General features: G+C 43.2%; 2 protein-coding genes across 13 annotated transcripts in view; one reads left to right on the plus strand and one right to left on the minus strand.

The window, feature by feature from the left end:
* Nucleotides 1–11,623, minus strand: part of RREB1 (ras responsive element binding protein 1) — a 125,310-nt gene extending 113,687 nt beyond the window's left edge. For 2 of the 5 annotated variants that reach the window (XM_064507068.1, XM_026114837.2), the window contains exon 1: nt 11,215–11,495. In XM_064507068.1, coding sequence (XP_064363138.1) covers nt 11,215–11,254 — 40 coding nt within the window. In that variant the 5' untranslated portion in view covers nt 11,255–11,495. Of the gene's footprint in view, nt 1–10,430; nt 10,855–11,214; nt 11,496–11,520 lie in introns of those variants that run through there. The other 3 variants (XM_026114838.2, XM_026114835.2, XM_064507067.1) reach the window with 2 other exon arrangements.
* A 118-nt stretch (nt 11,624–11,741) lies between these two features.
* The window catches only part of F13A1 (coagulation factor XIII A chain), a 309,393-nt gene continuing 299,376 nt past the window's right edge, over nt 11,742–21,758 (plus strand). For 4 of the 8 annotated variants that reach the window (XM_064507070.1, XM_064507071.1, XM_064507078.1 and 1 more), the window contains exons 1-2: nt 11,742–11,879; nt 12,313–12,454. The gene's annotated coding sequence lies outside the window, so the exon portion shown is untranslated. The remainder of the gene's footprint in view (nt 11,880–12,312; nt 12,455–21,758) is intronic. The other 4 variants (XM_064507072.1, XM_064507073.1, XM_064507079.1 and 1 more) reach the window with 1 other exon arrangement.

The raw sequence follows: 21,758 nt of genomic DNA on the forward strand, positions 1-21,758 counted from the left end.
CAAAGAAGATAGCCCCCACCACAGCAAATTTTACATCTGCGATGTTGTAGGATGATTCATTGGGACAGAAGAAATACTGATGCCTGAAGTCTTGAGCTGGAAGTGAAAGAGAAGGGTCCCCAATACTCCGTTTAAGGGGAGTCTCAAAACCTACACTATCAGCACCTGAAACACTGATGATTCCAGAGTCACCTGTGAATTTTTTATTCTTTGGAAGGGGTAAAATTAAGTACAGTAACGTCAGCTACCTGAAACTGCAAAGAAAGCCCCCTTCAGCCAAGAAACAAAATCGACTCCTTTCCCTTTCTATACCCAGTACAAAAGGAGCAGATACGAACATGAGTTCTCTGGAACAAACCAGTCAAATTCATCCAAATCTTCATGAAGTGCAGTAGGGCAGAACCCATTCCTATTCCCAGAGCTTATTACAGCAACATGACTAAACACGTTGAGCAGTCCAATTTGATAGGATGCATCCATTTGCTGATGCCAGAGGAAGATGCATTTCTCTTATACATGGCACTGCTATCACATGCTGCTTTTCAAAAGATGTTTTGAAAAGCGACCTGCTGCACACATTCTTAACAAGTCATAGTATCACCGACTGTACAAGTGTTTGACCTCTACTTGCTAGGCACCATGGACAAAAATCTGACATCAGCTTATTCCAACCTTAGTAACACCAAACTGCTCCTATAAAACCAGCTGGAACAGACTATGGCAATGCACTGATAAACTCCCAGACGGACCCCTGGAGTGTTGAAAATGCAACTAGTTTAGTAGACGAGCCCACATGTTTTAAATTTGGTTTGGTTTAATCCAAGTAAGTAACCTGATTAAAATGGGAGTCTCCTCTGGAGGTCTAATTTCTAGATGTTTCCATTACTCAATAAGCTTTCATGTTGTATAAACATAACAAATAATATATACATCACTGTTGGGATGACTTAAAAATTCAGTTTTAAGCTACAGTGCAAGTCACTTAAGGCAAGAGAATTAGATTAATATCTGAAAGGCAAGAGCTAGCAATTTAACTTAATTTCAGTCCTGAGAACATGACGTATTGAGGGGGGTACATCTTTGTACTCCCAATTTCTGCTTCTAATTTCTCAATTTCAGAATCTCAGCACTTAGCATTTTCAAACACAGACCTAAAAGAAAGAAAAAGAAGAACATGGTCTGACTGTGACACTTTAAAATATGTATTAAATGTAGGATTGTATTTGCTTCTAAACCAAGTAACGTGTATTAAAAAAAAAAAAAAACACAGAATCTCTGTCCCTGATGTGCAAACTAAGCATTTATATGAAAGTTTTCCAAATTCTGCCTTGCAACCAAAGCTCTCTGTGTATACACAGAGACACCTCAACAGCAGCAATGCAGCTTCCCAGCATGCCTCAACCTTGTTATCTGGACAGACTCCACTATGCAGTAATAAGATAGTTATAATTAAACATTTAAGCAGAGGTAGGGCCTAGCAGGTCAGTTCCACGTGTTAGGTGGCTTTTCAAAACTTAGTAATAGAATGCTGATCCCTGCCCCCAAGAGTTTACAGTGTAGGAAATCAAAGCATAACACTCTGTGTACTGAGAATTAAACAAAGACCACCACCAGCTCATTTCTTGGATCTTTGGATTAGGGAGCTCATAGAAAAATCTATTACTCCAACTGTGGAAAATTTTAAATCAGCCATCTGGACTTTTGTGATCCAGACCTGTGGTACCAAGTTGTGCAGACCCATTTGAACCACTAGCTGGGACAATAACTACAGCATATAATTTGTACATGCTGCTGGTATCTTCCTGTCCAATATAAATTATTTTTGGCCCAAATACTCTTCAGTGAACATTTAAAAAAAAAAAACAGTGAGTACACAAACGGAAACATTTACTGTAAGTCAAGTGATTCATGCAGTGCAGACATGAGAGCAGCTGCCAGTGTACCAGGTCATAAGTCAGGCAACAGCAGATCCTTCTGCACAGGGTCACTCAATACTCCTGGACGACCCCATGCAGACATCAGGACCATTTACTGTACAATACTAGCACACGCCAGCTATTGGGCAGACCATGGCCAGATGCGACTCTGCAGCGTTCCAAATCTACTAACCTACATCTTTTCTACAGAGAATAAGAGTTACGCAATGGTGTAAACAAAAACTCTGGCCCCAAACAAGCAGGGGCCGTCCCTGCCCCAGATCCATCCTCAGGGAGAATTCTCTGCATTCTCCCTTTTCCTGCAGGGAAGGACAGGCCTGGGAAGGACAAGTCCTCCTCCCACTCACCAGAGGGAATTTACCCAAAAAGGTTAAAGCATAGCCTCTAGGGTTAGGAAAAGAGATGCAGTGATGGCCACACTGTTTCGGCTACGTCCAAAACCAGGACAGAAGGGAATTTAGCCAACTATTATATCTCAAACTCAGTTTGCTGTTTATCGAACAGGCTCCTAAAACAGATGCACTGACTTTATAACTGTACCTGTAGGAATTTCAAGCACCAGAAAAAATACAAAGGCACTGATAGTATTTGTTTTTTTCATGCTTCCTGGCATTTTTCATGCTGTGAATACTCGAGATTTTTCAGCTCTATACGTCCCACATAAAATCTTAGTCTACTGAAGCCTAGAAGAATTTTGCTGTTGATTTGAATGAAGCCACACTTTCCACTTCTACATACTATTTACACATTTATTGATCTAAAACATGTAACAGCAACCATAATGAGACACAATCTGTGCTCAGCTTGGCCCACTTAACATTCCTACGAACACCTTAACTTTCACTTGCTGACTATTGAGCATTTGAGACGAGTAACCTTACCATTTATTTTAATCTTTTTTCTCTTTCTCAAGGGAAAAAGAACAATGGAAAATCCTCAATCACTAGATTTAAAGAGCTTACAAGTTCCAACAGCTTTGGAAGCGGAGATTGGGAACTGCTTGAATTGTAGTTAACAGGGTTGTAGAGTTTACAGAATCTACCAGCTCCTTCCTGCAGAGTTTATGATCTGCATGGCTTCCTCCCAAAGTAACCAGCATCCACTGTGAGGTATAGATCATTTCCCCCACTCCTAGAAATTCACTCCCCTAGTTAGGTACAACATGTCTTCTTGCTGAGCATGAAGTGACTGCCACTGCCATTTCCCAAAAAGCAGAAATGGGGACACCAGACAGAAGATTTTTCCCACAAGGATTAGGAAGAGGTTGGTAAAACTAATACCAAAAAAAAAAAAAAAAAAAAAAAACCCACACAACAAATTCTTTACTATTCAAAGCAGATGCAGTTTCCAACAATAAACTAAGTTCATACCAGGGAATTTGGGGCACAGCTTTCTTTACACTTTTGCAACATGGACAACCAGGCTCCTGCCAGTTTGAACACTGCTAGGAAGTCTTCCCAGACAGCAGAGCCACATGTGCTGTAAAGGATGAACGTTGTTCCAAGGTTAGTTCTAGAAGCTGCCAAGGACCATAGTTTTAAACCTTACTTGGAAACTTGGTAAGATGTACTGACACCTGGTTGAGCAATCTGATAAGGAAGCACAAATGATATTTGAAGCAGTTAGAAAAAGAGACAAAAAGAAATATATCTTTCAAATTAACTAAATGCAAGGCAGACATCTCCATAGAGAAGCAGTTGGCATTGCACTTGTACTTCTTCCCCAGGAAAATATAGTCAAACCTCACAAATAGAAGCCTTTAGTGACCCAGCTGCATCTCTTCCACAACTAGCTTCTACAACATGCAGTTCCACTTCCTGGACCTTCAGTGTCTAACTTAAAAAGCAAGCCTCCTCCCACTTTCCTTCCTTCCATCCAAAAGCATCAGGATGTACAGACAGCAAAATATTTGAGCTGTGCTGCAAGTTTTCCAAGTGATCACCAATTTAGGATACCTTAAGGCTTTGGGGAGCAGAGGGAATGATGCTGGCAAGCACATGCCAATTGCACAATAAGCCACTGCCACATACTATCCCCGATACACATCCAACTGCATAAACATCAGAAAAAAATGCACACATGGATGAGCAGCACAGTGGTATTCACATCCAGGCTGCTTCTCATGTTCTCAAAACACTAAGAGCAGTGAGACACATAATGAACTTCATTTGAGAAAGAAAATGCATTCTGTATAATAAAAAAGAGGAAAGGAGAATTTAAGCTCAGCTCTTTCCCCTCCCCAAAGCTGAGAGTGGTCTGCATTAAAAGCGATGTTGCTCCCTAAAGGAAATAAGAGGAAGTACTGCTGCTTGTTAGTGCAAAATCCAAAGCAGTACCTCCCTTGTTTAAGCCATAACACTAGTGGTTTGAAAGTACGGCCTTGAAGCAGGAATGGAAATTATCACTGTGATGCAAGTGCTCTGATCAAAACACTGCTACCTACTGATACATCTGAACACCGACATCACCTGCCATAGGAAATGGTACTAACAAGGGTTCTGCTTCACACGGGCTAATCACCAATAAAAGCAAAGGCTATCTGTGGTTCAAACATCTGTGGTTCAAACGAACATGTTGCTTCTCTCACATTTAGAGAGGAAGCAGATACCTAAACAAATTTAAGAAATTTTGTCAATGGCTGATCGACCTCCATGTACAAAGGATGGATGATGCAGGGCACCCATTCTTAAAACACCTACAAGTATGTTTGTGCCATGTCAAGAAACCACATGCTAATATCTGTTAAAATATCCACCAGGAAATGATAATTGATGAAGTCCTTCAGTTACCAGAAGCTGATATTCCATTATTAGCCACAATATATATTTATTTTTTTTAGAACTGAATGAGCAAGTCACTCAGGCATATCAGCATAAAGAATGTTTAAGATAACCGAGATGCTTAATATATTTCTTTTTTACCCAAAGTGACTTAAAAGTCCAAATTTCATTTTCAAAGCCAACAGAAATCACACTTTGAAGTCACTTGGCCACTGTGTGAAAGTATTTCTCAAACACTTCTTGGGAGTTCTAAACACAGTCCCGTCCCTTGCACAAGCAGGTTTTCAAAGAAACTTCAGACACCAGGACAAGGGGGTGTCTTCAAAAGGAGAAAGATCTCTTAAAATCCTAAGATTAAATACACGAGATTAAATGAATAAATTATTAAATAAGATTAAATACAAATAATTAAGTAAGATTAAACGCTAAACATATTTCCTGGGGAAGGTTAGATGCAGGAAAACAATGGAATTCAAAAGTTGCATTCAGTGTTCTTCCATGGGAACATCAGAAAAGGAGATGGGGGAGGGAATCAAGGAGTTAAAGGCTTCCCTCTCTAATGGCCCTTGGAATACCTATTTTAGTACAGGAGCCTAACAACGCCTGTGGGGGATTTTGACAGCTTTTCTTTTCCCTGCTGTATCACCTCTCTGGATGACTGGGACTCTGCAGGTGAATCCTGTTGTTAAAACAGCTGCCGTTTCTCTACATCTTTAAAGAGGTATTCAGATTTCCTTAGCATTACTTAGTTGAATCACTCTGAATAAACAGCCTCCACCCATCAACTAGTTCTTTTGTGTAAAGCACCTATTCAAAGGCAACTACCTTTATGGATTGCTAGGCTAACCAACCTGAAAGCTGCAATACCACCCCAAAAAAAAAAAAAAAAAAAAAAAGTGTGGTACACGGAAATGTCTGTGTAGTTACTAAAGGAAATGGATCCAGGCTCTTCAGTTACATCAGGACAATTCCTTTCTGACTGCAATAGGCACCTGCAATAGTTTTAACACTGGCTCAGTCAAGAGCAAAAGTATCCCACTGACTCTTCTCCCTTTTGTCCAGGCCATTTTTCTTGTTCTGACCCCTTTCCACTGTCACAAGAGAGCAACGTAACACCAACAGGCCATCCAACAGAACTCCACAGCATATGCCCCAACTGGCGATTATGTGCACTTTGTATGTTTCATAATAAAGCATTAACGCAAGCTTCACTAAGTTTCGTTACCCTGCTCTGAGCAAAAGGCAGAGGGCAGGTGGGTGAGATACTGTGGTACTGCTGCCTTGGAAGTCCATGCTCTTTAGTCACTGACCGTCAAATGTTGCTGTACAAAAGAGAAGAGCAGGGTGGGGTGGAGGGAACAACTTAAGGTGGGAAAAACTTAATGACTGACAGACATCAAAGATAAGCCATCATCAGACTTCTCACACTGAAGAACAACAAAGAGTGAAAGCTCCTGAAAATCCTGTTCAGATGTATACCCCTGGAGAGAGCGAGCACTTCCCACCTCAGTCAACCTCACCCATTTTCATTTGTAATCAAATGCTGATAACTAAACCTGACCTGGCAAAGCTCTCCAAGTTTCAGGCCCTTCCCAGCCCAACACAAATAGCTGACTATCCTGTGCATCACCCTGCAGAGGGGAATTTCAGAAGGTACTTGAGGCCTATCTTTGAAACCACTGCTTGTGAAGATGCTTCCTAATGAGAGGGGAGGCAGCTCCTGTAGCTGCTGCTTTAAGTATGCTATTAAAAAAAACACACACAGAAAGGATTCCTCTTATGTCTCCCCAAAGAAAGTCTGCTTTAATTTCTGAACAACAACTTGGCAAGTCAGCTCTCCCACCCAAAAATAAGAAATGAGCTGTTATCACTGTGTGGTCTCAAAAGAGCAGCTCCTTCTCACCTCCAAGTTTACATATGCTCCACAAGACACTTCTCAGCAAAGTTGCAGTGTACCTGAGCACTACATCCACGATGAAGCTGTACTCAAAAGAACGTGAAACAGTCCCTGGCCCCTTTCCAAGCTGCAGAATACTCTTGAAAAAAAGAAAGAAAAAAAACCCCAGTATTTTAAAACTGTAATCCCATCACTGGCCATTTTGCTTGAATTCGGAAAGGAGGCAAAAGAAAAATGCATGAAACAACAGGCGTTCTCACTACCCTCAGGAGAACTGAAAGCAGCACTACCATCCTCCTCTAAATACAATTATCATCCAAGAAAGAAACTACCGTATCATCAAGGCAGCTGTCTGAATCTGCTACTAACATGGTCCAATAATGTGCTGTTTTTTAAAACAACCTTTACTGCAATCAAAGAAAAAGGCAACTGCATTCAAAGAAAAAGGCATGATTTCACATGTTTTAAGAGAGTATACATAAAACACAGATCTCCAAACTTTAGGTATCATTCATCAAAAAGTTAAAAGGGGCTTTTTCTGCACATGCACAGAGTTAAGACTAACAGGATTTACTTGTTTTCTGCCTGTTCCGGGGGAACCTTTGCAGTTCCTTTTTTTCCAAGACTGTCCCTACAGGCTGCTATCCAACATACATCAGATGCTCTTGGAGAAGCAAGCAACAGATAACTTTGAAGGGACATTTGTAAAGGGCACAAATCGAGGGCCCAATCCCAGTAACATTTAGGCACACTGGAGGAGGGTGGAATTACTTCCATAAGTAGGTGAACTGAACACTCAACGTATTCCCCTGGAAAGCCTTATTTGTGTATCGAAGTATTTTTTTTCAGATGTTTTACTCTCAAAAAATGCATTTTAGGTCAATCAAAAAAATATTACAACTTAAAAAGTGAATCCCTTACAAAAACACTCAGGTTAATTTTAGCATCCTTCTGTTTAGCTGCTTAGCAACTCTTATCCTATGACCTTCTAAGCACCACCTACTTTTACAAGGGATAATGAATATAACCAAAGGGATTTATCTATATGTTTTTAATCTATACTATGTAAATACACAAACATTTTTTATCTAAATAAGAAATCCAACTGAGTCCAAACTTCATTAGCTAAAGTCAAGCTATTCTTATGATTATGGTGTGACTCCAATTTAGACAAAGTGATAAAATCCTTAAGAGTTAAGAAAAGCACTACAGATGTCAATGTCTCTATGCCCTGGGAAACACTGCACTTGCCTTTGGTACCAACAGAGATTATGGATATTAGTAAAAGATAGTGGAGACATTTGGTTTTCCCAGTTCTGAAACTTCAGGAATCTCCTGACCCTTGAATTAAAAATAAAAGCCATCTGAGCAGAGGGTCAGCAAATTATGTAAGAAGTGAAGACTGGGTGCACAACCTGTATGAGCTGGGTCAGAGTGAGACGTTCCACTATACTGAAATCTGCAAGCAAATAAATCTTCAAACCCACAGATCTGGGAGAAAATAAAACAGAACAAAACAAAACACAAACCCCAAACACCCCGTTACATTCTGTCTTAATACCAAAGAAAAGAAGAAATCTTAAAGGTCTTTAGTTATTAAAAGAAATACGAAAGAGCGGCTACAAAAAGAGTCACTACTGACGGACAGACGACAGTCTGACAATTAGAAGTTTCCTATGAAATTAGGGCAAAAGAAAAGTTCACTCGACTGCACCTAAAGGACGGTATTTTTCAACTGCAAGATGCCAGCTCAGTTCCCAAGGTGGATGCTGGGAGCAGTAGGATGAGGGGGCAGGAGAGGCTGCAGCAAGCCGGGCGCAGCTGCCCCATGCTGAGGAAGGCGCCCGGCCACGTCCCCACCAGCAGGTGAGGGACAGCCCTGGTACTTGGACTGATCGGATGATGGATTCATGCTGTTTCTGGGTTTCTAAACAACAAAATGGCCTATTCTTCCCTGGATGTACCTCACTCCCGTTCAGGCTAACAGGCATTATGCAGGCACACCAAGACAGGACTATATACCCTTAAGTCATCAAAGGGAAAATTAAAACCTAAAACAAATATGGCTGGCCTGACCCTGAGTCACTGCATCCCTTTCACGCACACTGACCCTGTGGAAAACAGGAACTGCGGTAACAAAACTTGGTGCTTGTGTCAAAACGACAGACCTCAACGAAAAAACTTCAGCCACCATTACAGCTGTGCACTGTACACGGCAGGGGTGACAGGGCAGCGCTGTGCAGCAACTGCTCCCGTTGTTAAAAAGCTTTATTTATTTACTTTTTAGGCTACAGCACTGGAGTCTGGAGTTGGAACAGCAAGAAACACAAAGTGCATTTTCTGCCTCTCCTACGTTATTTCCCCCCACACGCACAAACTCACATTAAACTGGACGTTCAGCTACTTTGCTAAACACACTTGATCTCGCCCGCAGCAGGGGACAGGCGAGAGAGGGAGCCGGGATGGACACAAGGCTGTGCTCCCCTTGGCCCCCCTGCAGAAATCACTTCAGCTGCCTCGACAGGATGCCGCTTCTCGGCAGGACCAGAGCATCAGCCGCGGCGTGGCCCCCCCGGCGCGGCCCCCCCCTGCGCGGCGGCGGGGCCCGGGCAGCGCGCTGAGCCCGGAGCAGCGCTCTCCTCTGCCGCCTCTGCAACCCGGCGCCGATGCAGAGCACGCGAAGAGAGGTGAAACGGGAGAAGAAAATAAAAGAGAAAGAAGTAAAAGAAGAAGAAGAAGAAGAAAAGGCAAAAAAAAAAAAAAAAATCCCCAGCGTGCGTGCGGACGGGAGGAGGGGGGGAGAAGCGCAGGGAGAAGAAGCCAGAGGAAACTTATCTGCGACATGACAAAGTTCAATCCACCGCCCTCCCTCCTCTGCTCTCTTGAAAAAAAAAAAAAAAAAAAAAAAAAAAAAGAAAGTTGCAGCATCTCGGCCGCGCTGCTGCCTCTCCCCCGCGCCCGCTGCCCGGCTCTGCCCAACAACAGGCGCGCCCGGCCCGGCCCGCCGCCCCCCCGCGCCCCCCCAATCTTCACGTGGGGGTGGGGAGGGAGAGGAAACCCCCCCAAAGCGCCCCCCCCCAGCTCTGCTTCGTGCATTATTAACTGCCGGACAGAGAAGGAGGAACTGCATCCTCATCGCAACCCCCGCGCAGCCATCGAGAGGAAAAATATGCCGGCGGGGCAGGGGGGGGGAGCCTCCCCGGCCTCTTAGCAACGATTTAAGAGCGCAGTTTCCTAAGAGACGAGTCCCGACGAGTTCACATCAACACGGGGCACCGAGGAGAGGCGGGGGGGGGGGGGGGGGAGCGACGCAACCCCCCAAAACTTTGTTTTCACCGAAATAACGCCGCCGCCGCGGGGCTCCCCCCGCCTTTCCCCACCGAGGGGCGGTCGTCGAAGCTGCGAGGGGATCGAGGCCGGGCCCGCGGTACCGGACCGGTTTTCTCCCCGCTCGGATGCTGCCGCGGCTCCTTCCTGTGCGCGTGACGCGGCCGCGCCCCCCCCCCCCCCCGCGGATCCCCCCGCGCGCGGACGCGTGTCGTCCCCTCCTTCCCCCCCCCCGCAGCCGGGCACCGCCGTCCCCGACGGGGCGCCCCCCCTCCCCCCGCCAAGGGGGACGACACGTCCCTACCCCGCCGTGGGGGTTGGGGGGCAGTGAAAAAAGGAGGGAAAAAAAAGGAAAGAAAAAGAGAAAACCCACCCGAGAGCGAAGGAAAGGGAGAGGTACCAGTGCAGACGGGGGCGCACACGGCGCTTCGCCCCGGGAAAGGGGGCGGAAAGTTAGCGGAGAGATGCGCAGCGCAAGTCGGGCTCTACCTGGAAAGGGGCGCCTTCATCCCAACTTTTTAAACTCCGACTCGGCCCTCCCGTCCGGAAAAAAAAGCAAGATAAAAGAGGGGAAAAAAAAAAAAAAGGAGGGCGCCGCACCGGGACCCGCAGCGAGCTCCGAAAAGAAAATAAACCCGAAGGAAAAGTTAAAAGGAAAGCGGCTCCGGGCTTGGGAGACGGGGGCGAGCCGGGCTAAAAGATGTTGCTTCTTCGCAGCCCCATCCAAATTGTGGCGGTGGCTGGTTAAAAATAAACTTTGCAGCAGGAGGGGGGGGGATGATCTGGCCGGATTCCTGAGCTCAGACGGTTTAATATGGATGAGCATCAGGTCCTGAAGGCAAAACGCCGCGGCTGGTGCCGCTGGTTGGTAGAAAGTCTGCAACAGGGAAGGGAAGGGGAAAAAAAAAAAAAAAACAGGAGCCGCGGAGGGAGGGGAGGAGAGGGAGGAGCGGGGGAAGGGAAGAGGGAGGCTGCACGAACTCATCATCATCTCCACCGCTGCCAGCCAAACTTTTTTCTTCCTTTTTTTTTAAAGGAAACTTTTTTTCCCCAAATAAGCATTTCATTTTTTTTAAGAAGTCGCATAACCAGCCGACACGCTGCAACATCCTCGCCCCCGCGCCTGACCCCTCCCAGAAGTTTATTTTTTCCTCCTTTTTCTCTCTTTTCTCCCCCCTTAAAAAAAAAGAAAAAGAAAATCCCTCTTGAGTTCAGGCACGTTTCTGCCCCTTTGTGAGGGAGCGCGGCGCCCGCGCAGCCCCGCGGTACTTACGCCGGACTTTGCTGGGGCTGGGCTGCTTGCGCCGAGACATGCCGGGAGGATGGGCCGCCGCGGGGGGGTGGGGGCGCGGGGGCGCGCGCGGGGGCGCGCACGGGAGGGAGCCGCGAAGTTGTTCCGGAAAAAGGAATCAAAATGGCGTTTCTGTGGATGTGCAAAGTTCACCAACTCCGCGCGAACTGCCCTCCCTGCGCGCCTCCCCGCCGCGGCAGCGACGGGCACGGCCAGGGACCCCGCCGCCGCGCTACGCGCTCCGCGGGCGCCCCCGCCCCCAGCCCGCCCCCGCGCTGCCCCGCGCACCCTGATAAGGAGACGCATCACGTGTGGGCCGGCTCCTCGCCGCCGCCGCCGCGCTGCCCGCGCCGGCGCTGCCTGTTGCGCGCAGCATCGCCGCCGCGGCCCCCCCCGCGCAGCGGCGGCCAAACTCTGCCCCGCTCCCTCGCCCTCCGCGCCCGCCTCGGCGGGATGCGCGGAGGGAGCGCGCGGGGCGGCGGCCAGGTGCTGCGCGGTCCCCGGTGCGGCCGCCGGCATCGCGCGGGGGACGAGCCCCAGGCAAAACCTGGAGGACCCAAAGTTAAGCGAGAGCCGGCGCATCCGCGCAGGCGGCGGGGGTGCGGGCGTCGCATCGCGGCAGAGGCGAGGCTGGGGCGGCTGCACATGTGAGTAGCCGTGCGGCGCCCTGCGTCCCGGGGAGCTGGAGTAAGAAGCCGGCGAGGGGCGGGGAGCGGTTTTTCCGCGCAGGACCGCGGCGCTTTCGTTTTAAAGGCAGTGCTGGTGTGGAGTTGCGGCACGAATAGTGGCGAGGCATAAAAGTCAGATACGTGGAAACACTCCGTCCTGAGACCTCGGTGGGGGTGGGGAGTAAAGTAAAGCCGCTTGTGCGGAGTGCCATAATGAGCAGAGGAGGAACCGGTTTACTCTTTAAGGAAATGGCTATTTACACTATTTTTAACCCAAAGTGAGTAAAAGTAGGCTTTTTGCAGCTATTTATCTTTAAGCATATATCTTTTACTAAAATTAGTCATGAGATATATGACTAGAAACCATAGGCTTTTTTTTTTTTTTTTTTTTTTTTTTTTTTGGTAAATCAAGATTTGGCCTGCGGGGAAATGGCTTGTACCAGCTCACCTGGTATCCTATCTCTTCACTGAAAAGGGATTGGAAAGGAAGGCTAAATTCCATGTATGTGACGGCAAGTCCCCAACCAACCCCTTTCACAAACAGCCTTTTGCAGGTAAGGTGTCATCACTAAGTTTTAGTTTGCCCTGTTCTTTCCTGTAAAGCTTTCAAAACATTTGGATAAAGGTGTACGTGTCAGGAACACACATAAACTTTTTTTTAAAAAACATTAACTATGTTTTATGTAAGGAATAATGATCTTTCCTTCCAGATTCCAAGTAAAACACCTGCAGTTCTGGTGATCTGGAAGTGCCAGAATTGAAAAGCTAAATAGTACACACGTGTATTCAGAACAAACATGAGAAACTGCAACTTTAACTTGTGTACGTTTGTTGTAGTGGTTCCTGTAGGTTGAATTTTTGTCAGTTGATTTTCATGTAGTATTACATGCGAGTTTTGTCTATAAATGTCAGTACTCTTAAGCTCTGTTAAAACTGAGTTGCTGGCTAACAGAGCAGCTGTATCATGGTTTACCCCACAAAATAGCAAACACTAGAAATTGCATTTATTCTACTGCAAGGTTCTTCTTTTACCAAAAAAAAAAAAATCAAGGGACATCATTAAAAATAGATACACTGTAAAGTGTCTTTAATGTTTTCATCTGCATCTCTATTATACCTGCCATCCAGTGGTGGTAGAAATGTCAGTAAGTTCCACAGCCTTATAGCCAGCTTACATCTTTACCTGTATATGTCTTGCTGTCAGGCATCAAATTAAAAAAAAATGGCCATCCATTTCAAGCTCAGCCCTTAATAAAACATTTTATTCACATTAGAAGATTGCAGTGATTTAAGCCTGAATGGCATATACATATAAACTGTGTAGATTGGGCCTAGCAGTTTACAACCTAAGGCCTTGTTTACCCAGACGTTTACGTAAATTGCTGTAGTTTAAACTGGTGCAAATTCCTGTATGGATAATCTTCTTTAGCGGCTGACAACTCATGTATAATTCACCTGTGGCTAATATCTCTAGAGTATTCTTTAAGAAGTTTTGTACTACCTCTTTATAAAGATTCTGATCCCCACTGCATTTTTTAGCTTAGAAGGTTCCTTAAGCAGCCCTCCACATTATTAAAAAAAAAAAAAAATCAAGGGGATAGACAAAATAGGAAAAGAAATTCTGTTCCATTCAGCATCTGACATCTACTTTAGAAACATGGATAGGAGGAATGGAAATAATGTAGGTATTTTAAAGTTCTCATTCAAAAAATTAGAGGATTACAGTGCTTGCAGAAAATTTGTAGATGAAATTGATTTTTGTTGCATATGTGATTTTTTGTTTTAAACATACCCATTCTTCCAACAAGACAAAATGAAAGGTGAATCAGCTGTAAATTATAATGATAATGCTGTAAATTAAAAAAAAAAATGCAAAAGCATTTTCTGACCACCTCTGTCCCCATACATAGTTCAAGTACCAGAGATGCTGATTAAAGTTCTTTGAGGAGAGAAGAAAAACAGGATGTGTAGCTTATGTGAAGGCCACAACTTAAGGATGCTATGATGTCTTAAAACGAAGAGACTAAAATTAGCATTGGCATTAAAACAGGAGATGAAGATTAGCTAGAAAATCAGATTTTTTTCCCCTCCAATTAGACACTATCAGTATTCTCTGCTTTAGATCATAGTATTTAGAAGTTACTTAGATTTCTTCTAATGCTTACACATCCCTTTTGGTCAAAACAGTTTTGAGTAAGTCACTTCTGTTACAAACCATGAGTATTTTACACGCTAAAGAGATAACATTGGGCCCTGACTTTCCAACACCTCAAGACTGTATTTGAAGGCTGGCTGAGGCAGCCACTGAGAGCCAGCTCCCTCCCTCTGATCTGTGGCTGTCCAGCCGCAGAGGACATTTAGAGGTATTGGAGGTCCCGTATGTTGCTTGAGCTTATGCCTCCACAGCATGCAGTGCAAAAAAACGAGTTCTCTTGCCTCCATCCTATTGCTGATGTCCTTGCTTGTGCTGAGAGGCAGGATTCAGCCAGCATGCTAACACAGTGAAAAGCGTACTTGGTGGATCAGAGAATATGGTCCTGAGGGCTGTGAGAAATAAGTCTTTATAGCACCTAAGACCAAAAGAAATGCTTGAATTTCCTTTACATTTCAATCAAGTATTTCTTTAAATGAATAAGCATGCCACTCTTGTGTTTACCTGAGGATTGTGATTTTCATTTTGTTTTTGTGTTTTTTGGGGTTTTTTTTTTCTTCAACTGAGAGATGGGTTACTTGGATCAGAAACTCTGTAAGAACAGATGTAAAACTGCAGAGTGTGTCCACCATGCAAGCAAGATAATTATACAGAATAAAAGGTGGAAAGTTCAGTTAAATATATTTCTTAAACTCCTAAAAAGTTAAACTTAATGAATTCCTGCAATGGAAAAACATGTGGAAAAGCACACCATATAATATCAGCAGTTAACTCTCACATAGCATTTGTCAGATGACACACAATCATACAGCATTCCTCTTTTCCATACAGGGGTAAAAGTGATGCACCACCATGCTCAGCTACCCCAGCCTCCAGAAATCCTGCAGCAAGGGAGCTATGGAGCAGAGTGGTGGAACTTGCTCCTGTGGCTATCCTACCTTTTATCTCTGAGTGCAGCTTTGAATGCTCAGAAAGTCAAGGGCAGAGTTATCTTAACATTAGGCCTTTAGTGAGCAAAAGAAAACCTGAGGTAACATAGACATGTTAAGCAATTTACCTCATGTCTCAATGGGCAGTAGTGGCAGAGCTGGAAATAAAACCCAGGTTTCCCCCAAAATCCTAGTGCAGTTCTTCAGGCACTAAGCCATCCTTCACTGCTTTAGTGGACACAGGGTCTGGCCTATTCTCAGCCTACAGTATTTTAGTGATTACAGACATCAAAGGTAAAAGATTGAGTGTTAAGTATTTGCTCTGTCTGCTTTGAGCAATTTCAAACAGTGCAAAACAGAGCTGACTCACCTAGTCAGCTAAGGATACCTCTTGTCTAAGGACTCATCTGGAAATACGAAGACAGTATTTCTGAAACTCACACCACTTTTTCCCCTCACAGATGACAGCTTGGAGTGTGTGTTGCAGGATTAGCTGAAGTCTCTGGCTGCCAGAATTGCTGCCTCCATCTCCTTCTCTTCTTTCCTTTTGGGAGTCTCCAGCAGATAGATGCAATGTAGAGCAGCCCTGGGACTGGACGAGCTTGACGAACTAGTCCCTTCACCAGCCCTGATTTTCAGGGTATAAAAAGTAGCATAGACTATTCCCCCAAACTGTGTTATCAATAGCCAATGTTCCCAAGTCCTTCCTGGGGAAGACCAACAACTGAAACCTGTTCTTTCAGGAAACTGGAAGTCTTAGGTCCTAGATCCAAAGGTAACGAGAGAATGGCTAAAGTTATATGTGAACAACTGACATATGCTTGAGCCTCCTAACTGAGACAAACAACAGGGGCACAAAACAGGGTTATTACAGTTTTCATAACCAAAATCCTTAAAAGAGGAAGATTTTTTAAAAAAGTACATTTTAACTGGATAATTCTAACTAAGATCTACTGCTGCGTACTTCGTTACTTAGCAAAGTTCTGAACAGCAGACATTGCCCAGACTGTTTAAAAATGTAGTGTGAAAAACTAACAAGCAGATGTTTGACATTTACATTCTCAAACAGTTCTCTGATCGCTAATGCACAGCCTCAGGAACAGGTTGTGTAGCACGTGTGTGAGTATGTCTGTAGAAAGGGAGTGGGAAAAAGAACAACAGTAAGCAAAAGCACCCACAGCAATATTTTTAGTTTTCTTACTGCTCTGCATTGCTGCCGAGGAGCTTTTGTGGCCAGGTAATGCAAAAAACACACGTGCAAAAATAAGTTAGTGTTTAATGCCCATTTTGTGATTTGGTACTGAACATGACATGTTTCATTCTTACTGACCACCCAGCCTCTCACACCTAATTGATTGTTAGTTTAAATGTCATTATATTCCCTACTGAAGGCAAGTAGTAAGCCAGCTGTGTTTCCCCGTGCCCAGTTTGCTGTGGAGAGCTGATTCAGAAACCTGTGACAACCAAAATAAATGTACATGCTGATAGTAACTTCTTCATGTTTAGTTATTTAAAAGGTTGGTCCAGCACCAGCTGAGATAGCAGGAGCTGAAGGAAGGCACCAATATCCTGCGACAGCGTTATTTACTATTTATTATTATTACTACTATATAATTATTTATCATTATTTTATGTTTAGTATTATTTACTATATTGTTCTATGCAATGTATTTCTCAGTACTATGTTGGTTTACTTTTAAATATCCTTAATTATGGCAGACTCAAGAGCTTCTCTTGGAAGCTTGGTCCATGGCCTTCCTTGGAGATTTCACTGGGCAGTTTCTTATTTTTTGCAGCCTACATTTGTATTTTCTTAACTTCATGGCGTAGCTAATTATAGCTCAAAGCATGCAAGTAGAAATGGGGGTGGGGAAGAAGGAAACCCTGAGGAGCCCAGGGAAAAGTCGGTAGACAGCACTTTGAGATGGATGAACAAAGCAGGAGGGAATAGGCAGAGAGGGCCAGCAACCAGCAGAGAAGTTAAGAAATAGGAAGTGAGGCAGCAGTCATGAAGAAAGTATGCGAGGGAGCAGTTACCCTGCAGAGAAGGAAAAAGCAGGACAATTTCCAAGGGCAGAGATTAATGAAACTTGGGGGAGGCTGCAGCAACAGGGTTTGGGGAATAGAAGAAACAGAACTGCCAGGGAAAGATGGCCAGTGGATGCAGTGAACGAAGAATCAAGGGGGAGTGGAAAAGACCATCAGGTGAATGAGCCTGAAGAGAACCGCTTGTGCTTTGTGCCTCCTTATATCAGAGGCAAAATTGCCTCAGGCTAGGTCTATGCTGTGGAGTTGTGCAGAACGGCTTATACTAGTCAATGTACAAAGGGGCATGATTTGTAACTGAGGTTAAAACTGAGCTATGCTACCAAAAGCAGTTAATGTTCACAGCTTTACAGGCAGAACTATATTTTCACCAGCACAGCTGATGTCGTTCAGACAATGATAAGATAAGCTGTAGTGGCAAAAGCCCATTTTCTTTATGTAAATTACATATAGGGCAGATACACTTCTGCTGGAAAGCAGTCGTATAACTATACCAGTAGAGCTCCTGGCCTGGCGATACAGCCATACTATGCTAGCAGATTGTCCATAACAGCAACAAGACTAAGACAGGTCCAAGGAATTTTTCTGCTGATATAATTAAATGACATCCCCCAAAAGAGCATGAACTATGTCCAAAGAAGATTTCTGCTGGCAGAACAAGATAGGTATGTGGACCGGAGAGGCAGGACATAGGGAGGTGTTTTAGATCATTTCTGGAACTTTTATTTAAGAAAATATTTGCTTCCACAAAAAGAAAACTCAATACTTGCAAAGTGTTTGAATATTAAGAAAATGTGAGTAAGAGGATTTAAGTCCCAATACTGATGCTTTTACCTTCATTTATCATTTACGTATCTCCATTTTTAAATAAAGGATTCTCGAGAAGAAACTATTCTCAGTACATTTTTTTGCACTCCTCTCTTCAACTTGTATAATGGATAACGTTGCATAATCTGGTTTCTTCTTATGAGCAATGAAAGCAGTGAAAACTATCTCAATAAGCATCTAGAGAGGGAAGATTTGGTAGAGAGGGTAGATTGGGCAGATTTGTTACTAAACGTCTTTTTCAATTACTTTGGTGGTCAGATGGGACTGTGTTCTATCTAAAATGAAACTTGAAAAGCAAAAAAACCCCAAACCACTATTATTAAAATGAGCGTAAGAGAGCTGTTACTTGAAATGATTCACTGAGTGGAAATCTCAACTCTTGAAACATGTTTTCTAAGAATGGGGTACAAACATCAGCCTCTTCCTCAGCAGAACTCTGAGTCAGTAGAAAGGGCAGAGGACACGGAAACTTCAGATTTTCAGCTTGCAGTCAGCAACCCATGTGCTTACAGCAAAGGACTAAATAGTTTGGGATTACTGTCTATAAAAATGTGCTGAAATCCTGGCTGTCAGGCACAATTTTTCCAGCAGCCTCTTGTGGACTGATAATACACTGCTGTGGCTCCCTGAACTCACTGGTGGAATAATCTCAGCTGTCGATTTTGATTAAATGGCAACTGGAAATATGATTTTCCCACAATAATTTTGTGAACAATCTTATGTACTCAGTTCACACTGACCTTCCAAGTTTGTTTGATTAAGCTGGCTATTTTACTCCATGTCCTTTCCCTCTCCAAATTGGCTGAAGGTAAACCCTAGAGTGCAAATGAGCAGCCTGAATAGTTTAGCAAAATTATTTTTTAAATGATCAAATGCAAAGAAACAACAACAAAAAAGGCCTGAGAATGGAGCTTAACTTCATTAGAATAAACATTATACAGAAGGCAATCTAAGAAAAGGCCTGAGAAAGAGACTGCCAATGAGCGTAATAGCACAGTGGATGGGAGCACTAGCCTTCTACCTCTGGAGACCTGGATGCAAAGCCTGATTTAAACACACATAAAAAATGAATTTGATGAATTCACCTTAGAGCCTTCTGAGCAACTGTCCACAGGCAAAAATAGCATCTACTGAAGGACACCAGTATCTTCCACAATTACTTACTCCCTTACACACACGTGCTAAAGAGGGCTAGAAAGTTGCGTTAAAGATGTCTTAGACTGCAAAGTACATTTTCTTTGTTTTTTCTGTTAATTTTTACCTGGAATTTAAAGGAGCTCTGTTATATGTAATAAAGAACTCAGTAGTGAATGGTCTCCTAAGCAATGTGAAATTCTGAACTGTGGTTTCTGCCATTAGAGGCGGCGATTTACCTCAGAAGACCTAGTCTATCGTTCTCTGGGCACAGACTTAATAAAAACACTGCCTGTTGTTTTTGTGTTGGCTGTTAAACCCTCAATCCACCAGCCAATGGACACGATTCACCACAGTCTACACACTTTTCTTGGGATAATCTTCAAGGCAGATCTGCAGATGATGTTTCTGGTCTAGACTCCAGATTACTGACACAGCAAAGCAGAGGAAATATACACTGTACCTACTTGCACTGTGGTGATTAATTGGAGCTGGTATCATTAGTCCCTTCCTATTAGGAACACCACATTACCCGACCAAGCTGGGAAAAAAAAAGTGGGTTCAGATTTCATATTGGGAAAATGACTGTTCTTTTAAAGCTTTGTACTTGGATAATACTGCTGCTAACTGGGAACTACAGCAGAATCTTGTGGCAGAAAATTTGGGCTAAAAAGGAAAAAAGTGGGGTTTGGAAAGCTGAGGCAACAATGGAAGGAAGGGAAAATAAAATGAGAAGAGTGTACGATAGTTCAGTACACAAGAGTTTAGTAACACGGAAACTAATAGAGGCAACTCCTGGCATGATTTTGGATGAGTGCTGACTGCAGAGAACTGGTGTACAGCTGGAGTACTCGTGTGAAAATGTTAGCAGCATATGTAATAAAAACCACTGAACTGGAATTACACAGAAATAAGTTATTATTGAAACACAGCTGTACTTTGAACAAAGCTCTGAGGAATTTAAAAGACAATGATTTGCCAAAGGGAAGAGCATAAACTTATCTCAGCCAAGGAGCCACAACCAGTTCCTGTGGCTGCTCCCCACCACTGAGTGCAAGCCCCGTTCAGCTGCAGTAGTGAAATGGGGACCCAAAGCTTTCATTACACAGCATGGTCCGCATTGCTTACTATAAATTGATGTCCTTTCTTCCTATGAACTAAAAACACATGTCAAGTGTCTTGCAACTTTTTGATCCTTTTGTCATTGCTATCACTCTTATCATATGAAAGTTGATCACAAGGGAACTGTAATTATTCAGCTAGCAGCTAGTGGTGATAGCATCAAAGCAAAAGTATGTTTATAGGGTTACTGTAGATTATTTTAGCATCCCAAAGGCTCTGGGCTGCCATACCACCTAATTATCCCAGGGCAATGTGAGAAAAGGGAACTTCATGTAATTAAGAGAGCCTAAACTAAACTTTCAGGATCAGTAAAATACGGTGTCATGTCACAATTCATACTACCAACTGTAAGCTTCTCCCCAAATTCTGTAGAACATAACTCTAGCTTTTTTAGAATTTAGGAAATGGAACAAGTATGATATGTTGGAAAACAGGCTATAGAATTCAGTAAAAACATTTTCAATCTGAAATAGAAAAATCATGAAATTTGCTGGATTTCATATCTGAATGAGCAAGTGATCCATTAAGCAATAGACTCTGCTTCTGCTAGCAGGCAATACTTCAGCCATTTTCAATAAATTAGAAAAAAGGAGCAGGCTGTTTTTTTCCCGTTAAGATGATTGTATTTAGATACTTGTTTCTGTATTTTCTAGGCACCTATATAGCCTGATTTTCAGAGAAGTTAAGCACATTCATTGCTTCTATGGCTGCTGAGCAACCTTGAAATTTAAGCAATTAAGTATGAATTAGATGCTGAACTACAGTTTTTCCATTTAAAAAATTAATGACATAATGCATATAACTAGTTGTGTGATCTCTGATGAAAATGGGAAGGAGACACGCTTCTACATCCCAGGTAACCATCCAAACTGTTGGGATATTGGCAGCAGTTAGATGAATGAGTCACCTCAAACTCAGGAAACCTTCCCAAGAAGGCTTAATCAGCACTCAAACATTTAAATGAAAAAATTTGCTGAAAAATTCCAGAGCAGATCTACTTACCAATAATGAAATGATCTGTTCTCTGAATAACACCAGGAAGTTAGTTTAAAAGTGAAACCTGGTAAGGAATATTCATGTAGAATCCTCTGTAGTTTGCAAAATATGCTGTAGCATGTTGAAACATTGGAAAAACTATTACTGAGAGAACAAGTTATATTCTTCCCAATTAATTCTAAACAGTTGGGGAAAGAGATGGAGGCCATTGCGATTAAGGAAAGATATAAAGGATACTATGAACAAGAAATAAAAAGCTTTCGAGAATACAAATAATGCAATGAAGAAGTAGTTTGCACTTTAAAGAAGAGTAACACGAGCCATTTATAATTCAAAAATACATATGGTTCATAAGGTTTTCTTTGATTATCAGGCACCCATGATAAGGATTTGGAAACAGGATAATAATATGATCGCTTAAAGAGATTTTCTTCTGTAGCCTTTATGCAAGAAAAATGAGAGGATGGAGTCAGTTTTCTCTGAATGGAATACTGTTTCCTGGTACAGTGGGAAGGACTTCGTGTGCAGATAACAACAAAATGAGTTCTTAAAAATACTGTGTATAAAAAATGCCAGATAACAGACATCCACTTGTAGACATGACCTGCAAACATCTTTAAACAATCCAGTAGTATTAGAAGATGTTTGCCA

This window comes from Dromaius novaehollandiae, chromosome 2 (genome assembly GCF_036370855.1).
Source record: "Dromaius novaehollandiae isolate bDroNov1 chromosome 2, bDroNov1.hap1, whole genome shotgun sequence".
Classification (NCBI taxonomy): domain Eukaryota; kingdom Metazoa; phylum Chordata; class Aves; order Casuariiformes; family Dromaiidae; genus Dromaius; species Dromaius novaehollandiae.